Here is a 14,596-nt window from a genome sequence, read left to right as displayed (position 1 = left end):
TTTGAACTTGAGCCCTCATTACTCCACTTGTCTTTTTTCAGTTCTTCACTGATTCCCAGTTTCTTTAAGCTTAATGGTACCTCAGGGCTTTTGCACATGCTGTTCCTTCTGCCTGGAATTCTGTTTCTTCCCCATCCCCACCTCACCCCCCACCCCTCCCCCTCCCCTCACCTAATCCTTTCCCCCTTTTTTAGATCTAGGCTTTTCTAACCCTTCCTAGACCTCCAGCTCCAAGTTGGTCCCCCTACATTTCCCAATGTCCACATTTGTCTGTTGCCTTAGCAGCTACCATACTCAATTATTAGGCGTTTCTGTTTATGTTTCTTGCCTGTCTTCCCGGCTAGGTTATACATTACCTGAGGGCAGAGGCTCTGACTTCTGGCTCTGTCCCTGGCACAATGTTTGGACAATAAATGGATAAACCCCAGAGTCATCCAACCAGAAATCATCCAGTCTGTAGTCTCCCTCCAGAGCTGAGGAACAATGGCTTGATCAAGGTCACAAAGCTAGTCCTTAAGTGCGAGAGACAAGACCAGCCACCATCGCCTCTAAGCCTTGAACTGGGTCCTCTTGACGATGGGTGGCATGGGCTTCACAGGGGCGGGACGTGGGGACAGATGCCTACTCTCTCCACCGAGTCTAAGAAGCAGGTACCATCAGCATCAGCAGAGCATCATCCCCATGCTACAGATGAGGAAACTGAGGCTTAAGACACTTGGTGACTGGCCCGATCCTCCCAGCTGGGAAGTGGGCGAGGCGGAGACCCAACCCCAGGGCTGAGGCCGCAGCGGGTGCTCGCCTGGGGGGGGGTGCGGGGGACCCGGCGGCGCGCCGCAGAGGGGACGGGGTGGGGCGGGGGGCGGGGGAGGCGGGCGGCGCGGGCGGGCGGGGCGGGGCGGGGAGGGGAGGGGAGCGGGCGCCGCCACAAAGGGGCCGCCGTCGCGCCGCCCCGTCCCGTCCCGTCCCGTCCCGCGGGGGGAGCAGCGCCCCGACCCGGCCCGCGCCCGCCGCCCCCTCGCCGCGCCCGGCCTCGGGTCTGGTCTCGCCTCGCCGGCTCGGTCGGGCTCTCCCCGTGTCCCCGGCCGCCCCTCCCGGCCGCCCCGCTCCCCCGCTCCAGGGCTAGAGGACCCGCGCCCCGACAGACGGACCTGCGGACCGAGCGACCCGCGCCGCCGAGCGGAGCAGCCCGTCACCATGGTAACGCTGCCAAGGCCTGGACCACCTCTGTCCCCCTCTGGTGGGGGTGTCCAGGGCGGATCCGCCCGACCTATTATGCTATGACCCTGGGTACCTCGCCACGGGTCTGTGTTAACTGCCCCCCAGCAGCAGCGGGGGGGGTGGGGGGGGCGGGGGGCGCCCTCTGGCCCTGTGGTCTCTCCACTCTGGGCCCTGTCTCTCCAGCCCTGAAGGGGATGGATGACTGTGAGCTTTGATGTTGCCCCCTGCCAGGCTCGGATCAGAGCTGGTGCCTATAGCCCTTGGGCCTTAGATGAAACATTGCATTTTAGACTTGGGGCTGAGGATAGGTGTGTCCACTGTCCCCACGCAGGGTGGGGATGGGGATGGGGGTTAAAGGCTCTTCCCAAGTGCTCCGTGGAGAGGAGGGAGTGGCTCATCCAAACTTGGGGTGGTTTCGCCGCTTTTGACTCAAGGCAGGAAAGTGGGATGTGCACATTGTCCTGACACGAGGTGGTCTCGTGGGAACTGGGTGGGGAGGCAGGCCTAGGGGGAGGGGGAGAAGGAGAAGGAGGGCAATACTTCCATACTGTGGCTTCCTCGGCTGGCCCTTCCATAAGGTTGAGATGCTCTGGGAGGTGCCCGCGCTCCAGTATCTGGGAACAGGGAATGAAAGAAAAGTCTGTTTTCAGGGAATCCCAGCCCAGGTCCAAACAGGCGCAGGAGCCCCAGGCAGATTCACAGGAGCAGAGGGGATTTGGAAAAGTGCTGTGAAGACAGGCCAAGGCTTTAACCCTTTGACTGATTCACCATGTGAATTTGTGTGGGTTTTCACTAGGTGCGCATTCATATGCAGAAGACTTCTATTTAGACGAGAACACACTCGCAGAGTACACCAAAGCGTGCTCCCATACTCACACGGCTGAACAGACATGCCCTCTGATACACACACACACACACACACACTCCGCTTATCCACGTGCTCTCCCTACTGCTAAAATATGGGTATACACCTGCACCCACACCAGAGACATATTGCAAAACCAGGCTGCTGATCCGTACGCCAGCAGGACAGGTGTACACACACATTGCTGCCCGAGTTGTTTGACAGAAATCTTCATAAGCTAATGGTTATTCACCTCTCACCACTGGCAGTGCTCTGTGCTGGCCAGTTTACGTGCAGGAGCTTGTATAACTCACACCAGCTCTAAAAATAAAGCTGCTGCTATCTCCACCCCACAGATGGGGACCTGAGGCTCTGGGAGCTTCAGTGGCTGCCCAAGGTCACCCAACTAGGAAGTGGGAGATAGGACAGCCTGAATTCTGAGCAGGCACTCAGCTGTCATGGCCACTGCAGAACCACACCTGCACCACGTAGTGTTTGCTAAACCTTCCTTAGTTTTGGACCTAACTCAGTTATTCCTTTTAGAATCCAGAAACTCCTTGCTGAACATCAGACCCTCAGATCAAGAGTCAGGCCCTGGGTGGCTCCTGGAAAAGGTTGAATAACTCTTTCCTAAATAGGAACGATGGACAGACTTTTCTCCCACCTTTGTTACCTGCCCACCTCTCTGGCCTCACCTCTGTACTTCAGTCCACTCTGACCTTGGTTCAGAGCCTCTTCTGTTTCATGTTCCCTCCTGACCCAGGGCCTTTGAGTATGTTGTTGCTGCTGGGTGGCACTCCTTCACCTGAAGAATTCCTATCCATCCTGTAAATCTCCACCCAAATACCATGTCCCCAGGAAAGCCTTTCCCAATTTCCCTGACTCCCACTCTAGCATGCCATGGATCTTCCCTCCATGGACCTATCACAGTTATTCTTTTCATGGCGTGATTTGAGTAGAGGCTATTGTAGTGTTCGGGGCAGCCCAGTGTCAGAGCATCTTATGACAAAAGCACTCTGGGCTTATCTGGTTTCACATTCCCGGACTTTTAGTATTATCCTAACAATTTTTGCATTTTCACTGACTGGATAAGGTAATATGAAGAAATAACAAAATCAGAATTATTCAGTTAATATTTTTCTTTTAATCAACTTACTTTATAAACTTAAAGATATATTTAAGACATTTTATATCACCACCATGAAAAATTAGTATCCATCGTCATAAACACAAAGTAACTGTTAAAATGTCTGCAAAGAAGGCAAATTTGTGTGTTTGCAAATTCTGGCTGGAGGAGATTGGCTGTGGACGATCCCAAGGGGGAGGACTCCTTTCTTTTTGTTAAAAGGAATAACCAGGGAGTGTCTGAGAGGTGTTTTAAGTCCTCTCCAGAGATCTAAACAAGAGTTGGGGTGGCTTTCTGTGATTTCCTGTGGAGCGTGTGTCATCCTCCCCAACTCACTCGTGGGTCACCTGTCATCCTACCTTGCCCTTGGAGAAGAGCTGTTTGAATCCAGTTCATCCCACGTTGCAAGAGCACCTGCTTTACAGCGTTCCTCCAAAGCACCTACTGTGTGCCGGGCCCCATGTGAGGACTAACCCCGGGCTCCCGCCCTGGAGGTTTATACACCCACTTGCTGAGATTTCTGGGCTGGGTGATGAGTGATAGGAGGCCCTCTCTTTGCCTGGAAGCACAAATGTCATGGAAAGAGAAGAGATGCAGGTTGAGAGCAGGGCTCTGAAGGATGGGAAGGAGCTCACCCAGTCCAGGGAGGGGCGCAATGTGAGTTCAGGCAGTACTTCTCAAAGTGGGGCATCTGCCGTGGGTCCTGGGTGGGGAGACTTTAGATGAACATTTTTATTTTATTGTTTTTCATCTTAGTGAGTGGTAGAAAGTGATTTAAGGAGCACAAACACATGATAGTCAATAAAAATCAGTGGATTTGAGTTGGCAATGAATTGACAAAAAGACAAAATGTTGAGTAAATAATAATCAATACCAAGGAAAATAAATTAGGGTGTGTGAGCAGCAAGAAAAATTCATGCATGTGGAGCATGGGTGATTGACCAGCCCAGGGCTAGAGTGTCAAGTGTGTTAGAAGAAGCAGGAAAGGTACGCCGATGTAGATTGACAGCCAGTAGCAGCAGACTGAGCTGCTAAGACTGAGTAGGGAGCCACTCGAGGTTGTTGAGCAGTGGAGGGTCACAGTGGCATCTGTGTGCAAAAAGGCCATTGTAGTGGCCAAAGGAGAGGCTGGCCTAGGGAAAGGGCAGGAAAGCTGGTAGTTGTGTGCCAGGTTCATACCCTAGCTCTACCATTTACTGGTGGGAGAGCCTTGGGCTCAGTTTCTTAACCTGTAAAATGGGAATAAAAATACCCATCCTGGGCAGCCCAGGTGGCTCAGCAGTTTAGCGCTGCCTTCAGCCCAGGGCCTGATCCTGGAGACCCCGGATCGAGTCCCACATCAGGCTTGTTTCATAGAGCCTGTTCCTCCCTCTGCCTGTGTCTCTGCCTCTCTCCCCCACCCCGTGTTTCTCATGAATAAATAAATAAAAAATCTTAAAAAAAAATACCCACCCTAGAATTGTTGGGAAGATGGAATAAAATAATGTTAATAAAATAGTGGAGAGTGCTTAGAATAAAACCTGATACAGAACCTTGCTCAGTAAGAAGCTCTAGCTATAACTGCTATTATCATAATGTATTTTGGGTGGGTGATGGTGAGCCCCAAAGCAGAGGCAAAGGGGACAGGGAGACAAAAGGACCAACACGAAACTAAGCACGTGGACAGGTGAAGGGACTTGCTCAAGGTCACACAGATGACACATGACAGAGCTGCACTTGAATGTGGGTCTTCTGACACCCACTTGCTTCTCAGCTCACTGCATCTGGGCTGTTTTTCCAGTTTCTGAAAGTGTTTTTTTTTTTTTTCTTCTTTTGAATAAGGAGCCAATTCTCACTCATACCTCCACCCACACAAAAATAAAAAGGATTTCAAGCAGGAGAAGTTTTAGTTGGACACGAGCAACAACTTCCTGGCAGCCAGGGCAATAGAGCACTAGTTTTAGAATCTCCAGCCTGGAGCAGTTCAAGAGGAAGGTCCCAGGTAGTTGAACCTGATGGTCACAAGCTGACATGCACTGGCCTGTATCTGGCCCACAGATGTGTTTGGTCAGGCTAACCTTTAACATATTGGGAGGCTTTACTAAAGTATCAGCAGACCCCGCTGATGTTGGACGAAGGCAGCACTCAGTGGGAGCTGATGAGGTGGGGCATGCTCTACTCCCATCCCTTCCTTGATATTGAGGCTGACTGTTGAGGGCCATTCAGGAAGGGGCCAGAGGGGTTATTTTTCTCCCACTTGACCTACTTCTGTCTTCCAGGTCACCTCTCAGCCCTCCCTGTGGGCATTTGTGTCTGCGGCTGGTGGTTTAGATTTTTCCTGGGCTGAGTTGAGGGATGGATGAGACAGATCTTTTTAAACTTTCCCACCATTGGAGGGTTAACAGATCCCATTCAGAAACCATGTCCCAGCTCCAAACCTTCCTGAGCCTGATTATACCTTGAATTCTAGAATGGCCCTCCTGGAAGCATCCTTCGAGATAGATAGATAAGCCCAATGCTCCCATTTTACAGATGGGGAAATTGAGGCCACAGTCACCCCATGAGTCGAGGGTGGAATCTCCCTTTCCCTAGGCATCCCTGCCATGGAGGAGAGGAAGAGGACACTGCCTACCTCAGTTTTTCTCAGCCTTCTCTCTTCCCAAGCTAGGAGGCGCTGATGCTAAGAGGTTCTAAAAGCTTTGTCTGGAGCAAATGGATAAATCTGGGCCTTTAAGAGGAGTTCAGCACACATCTCAGAAAGCCCAGCTAACAACATCTGGTGAGACCATTTAAAAAGGGAACAGGCCTTAAAAACACATACAATCACACTTTTATTTTCCCCCCTTGATTATAAAAGCTACACAAGCTGGTTACCGAATGGTCGGAAAATCCAACAAACTGTGAAGAAAATGAACCGGGTGACTTCCAAGGTCCCTGCCCCGCACAGTGCTCAGGGGCGACCGCAGTGGATGCTTGATTCCATGTCCTCTTGGCCTCCGCACATTTTTACGCGGTGGAGATCACAGGGTCTGGGAATTTTTTCTTTGAAAAACATCCAATAGTCAGAAGAGTGGTTGGTTACCTCTGGGGTGAAGGAGTTGCCTGGCAGGGAGCCTCTCTCCGAGGTGGTGGCAATCTCCTATGTGGATCTGGGCAGCAGTCACAAGGAGATGGGCTTATGTGAAAACGCATCAACTTGTTTATTTTGCTTTGTAAAATAATAGTGGAGGGTCATTGCAAAACATTGATCCAGAAGTGTAGAAACCCCCTTCCTGGGATGCCTGGGTAGCTCAGTGGTTGAGCGTCTGTCTGCCTTTGGCTCAGGGCATGATCCCAGGGTCCTGGGGTCGAGTCCCACATCCAGCTCCCTGCAGGGAGCCTGCTTCTCCCTGTGCCTGTGTCTCTGCCTCTCTCTCTGTGTCTCTCATGAATAAATAAAATATTAAAACAAAAACAAAAACAAAACTCATCTTCCCCCCACAGGGGACATCTCCTTTTCTGTGTCCTTCGGCTCCACAGTAGATCCCTTGTGGCCCGTGAGCACGTCCAGGCGTTGGCCCTGCAGCAGGATCTGTGGGCCCCCTTGGGGGTTCCTTCTCTGCTGCCAGGAGGGGCGGCAGGAGGGCTGCAGGGCTGCAGAACGGCTCTGCTTGGCTCCCTCCTCCCTCCTCCCTTTTCAGCTTCACGCTGGCTCCTGGCTCCTGCCGAGGAACAGTTAAAGGCCCAGCCTGGCTGCGCTCACTGGGGAGGAATGGAAACACATCGATTAAGTTTCACGGAAATCATTTTGAGGGGCCCGCGCCTGGCCAGCGGTGTTTGGGTTCCTGCGGGCCCAGGCTGGGCTGCCCGATTGGTTTTGAGTGGAGAGTGGCCAGCTTTCCTTCCTGCGGGTTCCTGGGCTCCTTACTGTGTGCTTATCCTCATACTTGGATAGCTTATGAACCCCTGGGGTTCAGGCCTGTAGCAGGTAATGGTCTGGCCAAGAGCTTGGAGTCCCATTAACTTGGAACATTCTTGTTTTTTACTGGCTGCCCCTTAAAATTGTTATAGTGTGTGGCCACTGAGCCCATTTGTGAAAGCCAAAGGCATCCCATCTGCGAGCTTTAGTCTGCGAGAAGTAAACAGCTTGAAACACTGCAGGAGAGGCCGCTGGGAAGGCCACCCCGAAGGCTGGTGGCTGCCGGTGGCCAAGGAGGGGGGCGGGCAAGGCCCCAGGGGGCGGGGGCAGGGGGTGTGGGGGGAAGAGGGCGGACCCAACTGGCCAAGACTGGGTTGGATCCTGGCGCAGCCTTTCTTCTCCTCTCTGCAGTCTTAGACCTGATCAGCTTCAGAGTAGGATGTTCCCTCTGCTCCAGGACCGTTGTGTGGCTAAGCCAGGGAATGTGAGTGCAGGGCCTGGTACACGGCAGGTGCCGAGAAGCTGCTGTTATTCTTGGGGTGACAGCAGTGGATTCAGAAAGGGGTCAGAAGGGGAACATGTCTTCACACAGAGGCGGTGACTCCAGCTTTGACAGGAGGAATAAAAACAAAAAGACAATCCCAAAAAAGGCAGCAGCACCTTTACCTTTCCTCCATCATCTCCCTGTATCCGCAGAAGAATCATCTGAACAAGATAGGATAGGCTCTAGAATCCTTGTTTACAGATGAGGAAACTGAGGCACACAAGACAGAGATGGTTAGCTCAGTGTTGCTCGGAGGTTGGCACACAGACCGTAGTCGGGACACAGGCTGTCACAGACTGGAGCTAAGTAACATGGAGTTGTGTGGGTGGGAGACTCAATCCCTTTAAATATTTCTGTGGTGTTCTGAGGTCCCCAAAAGAAACCCCCCCCCTCTCAAAATAAGATGTCTTCACCACCTTTCTAATGCGTGGCAAGCTTGCTTTGGAAGAAAGAGAGAAAATTGATGAGCCTTTAGGAGGTGACCAGATGTCCTAGAATTTATTTATTTTTTTTTTTAATTTTTTTTTAAATTTATTTATGATAGTCACACAGAGAGAGAGAGAGAGAGAGGCAGAGACACAGGCAGAGGGAGAAGCAGGCTCCATGCACCGGGAGCCCGATGTGGGATTCGATCCCGGGTCTCCAGGATCACGCCCTGGGCCAAAGGCAGGCGCCAAACCGCTACGCCACCCAGGGATCCCCTGTCCTAGAATTTAATTTGGAAAATGTATTTGTTCTCATTACTTACTTTTTCTTTTAAAAAATAGTTTATTTGTATAGAACTAGACCAGTAAAGAAATATATTTTATATAATAAGTGTTATTTATTCTATAGTTATATGTTACTTTATGGAAATATATACTAATGTAAGGTATATCCTGTGGCTATAATGATAAATACATATGATAAATATAAATATATTTATATAAATAAGATAATACAAAAACTGCCCAATGCATCATTGGCTTATTTTTGGAGTTCCATTCTGTACATGCCACTTGATGATTTTCCACGTAAAGTAATACCATTATAATAACCACAGTACTGGCCACAAGCATAACAGCAATGGCTGTTGCTGAATGAGCACCTACTAAGTGCTAGTCCTGTAGAGAGACCCTACGTGTCTTACCTCATTCGGTCTTGATCAATCGTTTCAGGCACATACCTCGCAAGTCCCGGTTTTCCCGGTAAGGAAATTGAGGCAGAGAGAGCTAAGCAACTTGGCAGTCACATAAGCAGGAAGTGGCAAGAGCCGAGATTTGAACTTGGGCAGTCTGGCTGCATTCTCATAACCAGTATGGTGGCATAGGGTCTCCATTTACAATGCAATTATGTAAGGTTTTTTTTTTTTTTTTTAAAGTGAGTGATTTGGGGATCCCTGGGTGGCGCAGCGGTTTGGCGCCTGCCTTTGGCCCAGGGCGCGATCCTGGAGACCCGGGATCGAATCCCACGTCGGGCTCCCGGTGCATGGAGCCTGCTTCTCCCTCTGCCTGTGTCTCTGCCTCTCTATCTCTCTCTGTGACTATCATAAATAAAAAAAATTTAAAAAAATAAATAAATAAAGTGAGTGATTTGAAAAAAACAAACCAACCAGTAAGAGCTAATAGTACAAATGGTACTGGCATATGCTAAACTTCATATGATTCATATGCTAAACTTCAATGATTAAATTTCCACAAACAAAAGGAAACAAACCTAGCTCATCTAGGCGTGCACGCAGGGAAAGGGGCCCTAAGAAGGAAAGCACCTACTGAAGGTGGTGGCACAGTGACTTGGAACTCAGGAAGCAAATGCCCCGGAGAGGCTGGGTAGGGTGGGGAAGGCATGGGGCGGGGGAGGGGTGCTGCCTTAATTGACTTAGTGTGTCCATGTGTTCACAGATGTCAGACAAGATCCTCTGTCTCTGGGTCCCCATTCCCACTGCTGTCCTCAAGGATTGCGTCAGTGGAGGGTACCTCTTGGGGTTTTGGCCTTGCTTTGGAGGGAAAGAGCACTAGAAGAGGTGGCCAGGCCAGATGAGCCTTTCCCTGTTCTGCTAACTGAAGATGTCCCCGGCCCAACCTTGCCTAGCATCTCAATGTGAACGTAGCCCTTCCTGGGCACGCGTGCTTTGGACATCAAGTACCTGCAATACTTCGTCCCCGCTGAGTTCACGCCATGTCGGTGGCAAGACCCTTCTTCCTTCAGAATGTGGGCCGTAGACAGACATTCATTGCTTCTGCAAACGGTGGTGGGGACCCTACCCTGTGCCCAGTGCTGTGTGGGTACTGGGGCTCCAATTGCCCCAGGCTAGCGCCCCCTGTTTTATGGCCTCCTGGCATTGGACTCGCTGGGGGTTAGACAGTGTTTTATTTCCCTCTCTTAAGGGACCTCATTTGTAAAAATGATTTTTCTGCCCCACATAAGCTCCCTTTATGCTGGATTCTTGTTCATTCCCGTCTTCCTTTGCATCCCTCAGTGACAGGTGGGCCCAGAGCTTACAACCAGTCTGGGCCAACCTGAACGGCCTCCCCTGGGCTTCTTAAGAACTGAAGATTGTAACCCGTGGGTTCTAATACTACACCTGATTGGAAACCTCCGGTCTTGTCCAGGCTGTTTGACAGATGGGAAAACCTGTGGTTCAGAGAGGGACGTTCTGTTTGTCCTCCCACAGCGTTTACTGAGCAGGTATTTTGGCCCAGGCCCCGCGCCAGGAGCCCGAGGCCCTGGAGGAAGAGGAGCCGCCCGCTGTGGCAGTTTCGAGGGCTGCTGGTCGTGGTCGCAGACTTCGTAGCCCAAAGCAGCCTACGGTTATTATCTCACAGCTCTACAGACCAGAAACCCAACACGGGGCTCACTGGGCTCAGATCGAGGTGTTGGCAGGCTGCCCCCTTCCGGGGGACTCCAGAGGAGAATCCGCTCACCTTTTGCAGCAGCTGGGAGCAGCCCACATTCCTGGGCTCTTCCTCTATTTTTAAAACCAGCAACATGGTCTCTCTTGGGTCCTTCTTCCGATGTCACCTTTGCCCCTGACTCCCGCCTCTTCTGCATCCTCTCACACTTTGGAGGCCCCTTATGATTGCATGGGACCCACCTGGATAATCCAGGACACGCTCTCTATTTTAAGGCTGGCTGATTCACAAATTCACAATGCTTATTCCAACTGCAGCTTCCGTTCCCCTTTGCTTTATGAGGTAACATACTGATGGGTTCTGGAGATTAGGCTATGGGCATCTTTGGGGGCCACTATTTTGTTTACCTGTCCTGTCCTCGGGGACCCCAGAGCCCTTGAGGGAGATGGCAATCAGCATGGGAACTGCTATGATAGGTGCACCGTAGAAGCTCCACACTGGTGGTGTGGAGGAGGGAATTCAGAAAAAATCTGATGCTACAAATGAGGCCTCACCTGACTCGAAGAATGAGAGGGAGTTAGCCAGGTGAAGAGGGAGTGGAAGTGGAGGGCATTCCAGGAGGAAGGAACTTCAGGTGCAGAGGTAAGCAAGAGAATGCATGCAGCACTGTGGCTGAAGCATGAGAGAGGCCAAGGGGCTATGAAGATCTCAGGGGACCTGGATGACCGGAGGCCGATGCTTTCCTGAAGGCATCAGGGATATTTTCATGGTCAGGTTGGCATTTGAGAAAGATCACTGTGGGTTCCTAATCTAGAATGGTTGGAAGTGAGGCAGCCTAAAGGTTGGATGGCAATGAGGAGGGGATTCAGTGGAAGAGACAGAGACCTGGGTCAGGGCAGGGACAGGGGACCAGAGCAGAGCTGGTGGGTGAGCTGCTGCAGGTGAGAAGAGTATAGGACACGGCTGAGGGGTGTGTGTGAACAGAGGAGGCAAGAGGAGGGGCAGGATGGGGAGCAGATATCTGGCCTGGGAGTCTGACTGGACTGTGCCGTCATCACTAGGGTAGAGACATGGGCATAGGGACATATTGAGTGGGTTTAGGGACGTATTAAGTTGAGTTTGATGTGTTGATGATCTGTGCCTGGTGGACATCTAGGGGAGGCATCCAAGAGGCAGCTCGTTATATGAGTCTGGATCTATGAGCTCACATATCCATTACATTAATTTGTATCAATCAGTTATTGCTGTGTAACAAACCACCCCAAAACTTGGTGTTAAAAAACAGCAATTATTTATTATCACTCATGCACCTACACGTTGATGCATCTGCACGTTGACTGCAGGTGGGGCTTCACTGATGGCTCAGCTTCAAACTGTAAGTCCGCAGGTTAGTCAGATGGTAGGATCTGGGGATGCTGGCCTCCCCTTCCCTCTGACCCTGACTTGAATGCCCCCCATTCCTCCACTCCACCTCCAACCAGTGGATGACATTGAGTAAAGACTACAGGAGGTGAAGGAATGAGGATGTCTTGAGGAAGAGTATTCTAGACAGAGGGAGCAGCCAGTGCAAAGGCCCTGAGGTGGAATGATGCCTAGTGTGTTTGAGGAATAAGAAAGAAGGCCAGTGTGGCTACAGGAATAGGAAACAGGGTGGAAGAGGGCTGAGGGGTAGGGGTAACAAAAGAGATCAATGAGCTAGGAGCAGCTTTAGTCATATGGGGCCTGGAAGGTCATGGGAAGTGGCCACTACCCTTATTATTACTGCTACGATCACTTTTCACACTCTCCTCCTATCCCCCACAGGACCCCCCATCCCTGGACACAGCCATCCAGCATGCCCTGGCAGGCCTCTATCCTCCTTTTGAGGCCACAGCGCCCACCATCCTGGGGCAGGTGTTCCGTCTCCTGGATTCTGACTTCCAGGGGGATGGGCTGAGCTTCCTTCTGGATTTCCTTATTCCTGCCAAGCGCCTGTGTGAGCAAGTGCGTGAAGCAGCCTGTGTAAGTTGGAAGGGATGGTGGGGCCGGGGGACAAGCTGTCCCAGAACCAGGGGGCTGGAGATGAGCAGAGCAGGAAGTGAGCTGGTATGTGTCTTATGTCAGAGCAAGAACTGAGGACGTGGGATGATTCTCCAGCTACCACTGCCTGCCCAAAGGGAGGGGTCAGCCCCCCGGTGGAGCAGGAAGCTCACTTGGCCCTTTGCTCTCTGGTATCTAGGAGTCAACCATGTTTATACTTTCACCAGCAGGGAGTAAATCCTGGCTAAAAGGCATCCTTGTGGGATAGCTCCTGGGGGCCTGCCCTGGGCTGGCACTGTGGGCATCACCAGACTGCCTTGGCTGAAGTGGGTCAGCTTCAGTGGAAATAGTAGACAATGTTCTAGATCTTTCCTGGAGCCCTTGAGGCCTCAGGACTCACTTTCTTCCCCAGAGACGTCTTTGAACCCAGATCTCAGGGAACCTCTTTAAGGCAAAGTGGAAAGAAAAGTGTTTGAAATAAGTCTCGTTGGCTGCAAATAACAGATCTTTACTCGAGGTGATCTGGCCTCAGTTTGACACCCAGGTTGATGGACCAAACTCTTAAGGGGTTTCTGTCTCTTGCCTCTGCTTCTTCTTGGTTGCCAACATCATTTTTATAGGCTCGATGTCCCCACAAGACAGGGATCAGCTCCTGTCCTAGAGAGGCGAAAGGACACTTCCCTGTCAACTGCAGATAGAAAAGTTTCCGGGAAGGATCCTGACTGACCAGGCTTGGGTCCTGTGTCCATCCCTGACCAATCACTGCAGCCAGAGAAATGAGAAAGCGGGGCTGGCCGGGCTTGCATCATATGCCTACATTTCTGTCAGAGATGGTGACTATTTTAAAGTTGGGGACAGGCCTTTGGAGACCAAACCCTCAGATGCCCTTTGCAGGAACTTGGCCACACCCTTCACGGGGTTGCCAACTGTGCTCTGCTCTGCTGTGGATGCCCATCCCCCTGCTGCCCCTGCCTCCAGAATCACTAAGAGGTTCACAGGTCCTGCCGGCTCTTGTGCATCAGGGACATGATACCTCAGGAGCAAAAAGTATGGCTCCTGGTGAGAAGGAAGATTCTCACCAAAAACCTGCTCCCAATTCCCACTTACCTACCCTGACACTATTTCATGCACATCCTGCCGCTCCTGACTGGTTCCCCATGATAAGCTCTTCAACCCTCTGCTTCCCTTTTTAGGCCATTAAAATTGCATTTGCATGGTCTCCTTCCCCATTTCTTCCAGGAACAAGGGTCACAACTTTTAATTTCTCTATTTTTAATTATAGGCAATCTTAATTATAATTATATAGATGAATTCATATCACCTCAGAGCCGGGGGTGGGATTAATAGTATGGCAGCAGGAGTCAGGTGCCCCGGGTTCAAAGCCTCCACCACTGTGGAGCCGCAGGATCACCTGCTGAGCTTCATTTTCCTTAATGGGAAAGTGGGAATGTTGATAACACAGTACCTACCTCACAGAGATGATACACACAGCCTGGCCCAGAGCCTGGCTTGCAGTAAGCACTGAGCAACCGTTGGCTGTGACTATCCCACTACTTCCTTTCTCCCTTGGAAATAAGAACTTGCGGCCCCAAAGTCGGTTCTGGTAATGGCCAGCATCCGGAGGCAGCCAGCACCTTCAACTGAAGTCCAGGGACAGACAGAGATGACTCCAAATGTGAAGGCATAGGCACAAGCCCTGTTTATGCGGCTATCAGCTGTGTGACTCTGAGCCAGTCCCCGCACCCCTTTGGGCCTCATTCATCCCCTAATGATGCCTAAACTCCCTGCCCCACCGACTTACTGTGAGGTTCAAATAAGTTGATCGTAACCGTCATCTCTGTGGTGCGTTGTTGTTTGCACAATGCTGCTGGGTTGCTCTGCTTCGTTCGATGAGAAGGCAAGAGAACGCGTGCTGTCAACAGCAGAGCGCTAAGTGACAGTAGCAGAGGAACTCACAGACTCGTGGAGGTGACGGATATGAAATCACCAAACCTACAGTGTAGCTGTTGGGAACTGGTTTATCCACTCGAGGTAGGAGTTGGTCAGTTCTTAGTATCTGCCCAATTAATAATGCCAGGAAGCACCTGCTTAATGAGTGGGAGCTTCTGGTTCATTCTGCAGAGGCCTCCCACATACG

At 51.2% G+C, this 14,596-nt stretch overlaps 1 protein-coding gene across 1 annotated transcript in view; it reads left to right on the top strand.

Moving 5' to 3' along the window:
* Nucleotides 1-1,021: 1,021 nt before the first annotated feature.
* Nucleotides 1,022-14,596, top strand: part of KIAA1755 (uncharacterized protein KIAA1755 homolog) — a 40,288-nt gene continuing 26,713 nt past the window's right edge. The window contains exons 1-2 of the mRNA XM_038572293.1: nt 1,022-1,197; nt 12,244-12,441. Coding sequence (XP_038428221.1) covers nt 1,195-1,197; nt 12,244-12,441 — 201 coding nt within the window. The 5' untranslated portion in view covers nt 1,022-1,194. The remainder of the gene's footprint in view (nt 1,198-12,243; nt 12,442-14,596) is intronic.

The sequence above is a fragment of the Canis lupus genome, chromosome 24 (genome assembly GCF_011100685.1).
Source record: "Canis lupus familiaris isolate Mischka breed German Shepherd chromosome 24, alternate assembly UU_Cfam_GSD_1.0, whole genome shotgun sequence".
Classification (NCBI taxonomy): Eukaryota; Metazoa; Chordata; class Mammalia; order Carnivora; family Canidae; genus Canis; species Canis lupus.
This window is presented reverse-complemented; position numbering and strand designations above follow the sequence as displayed.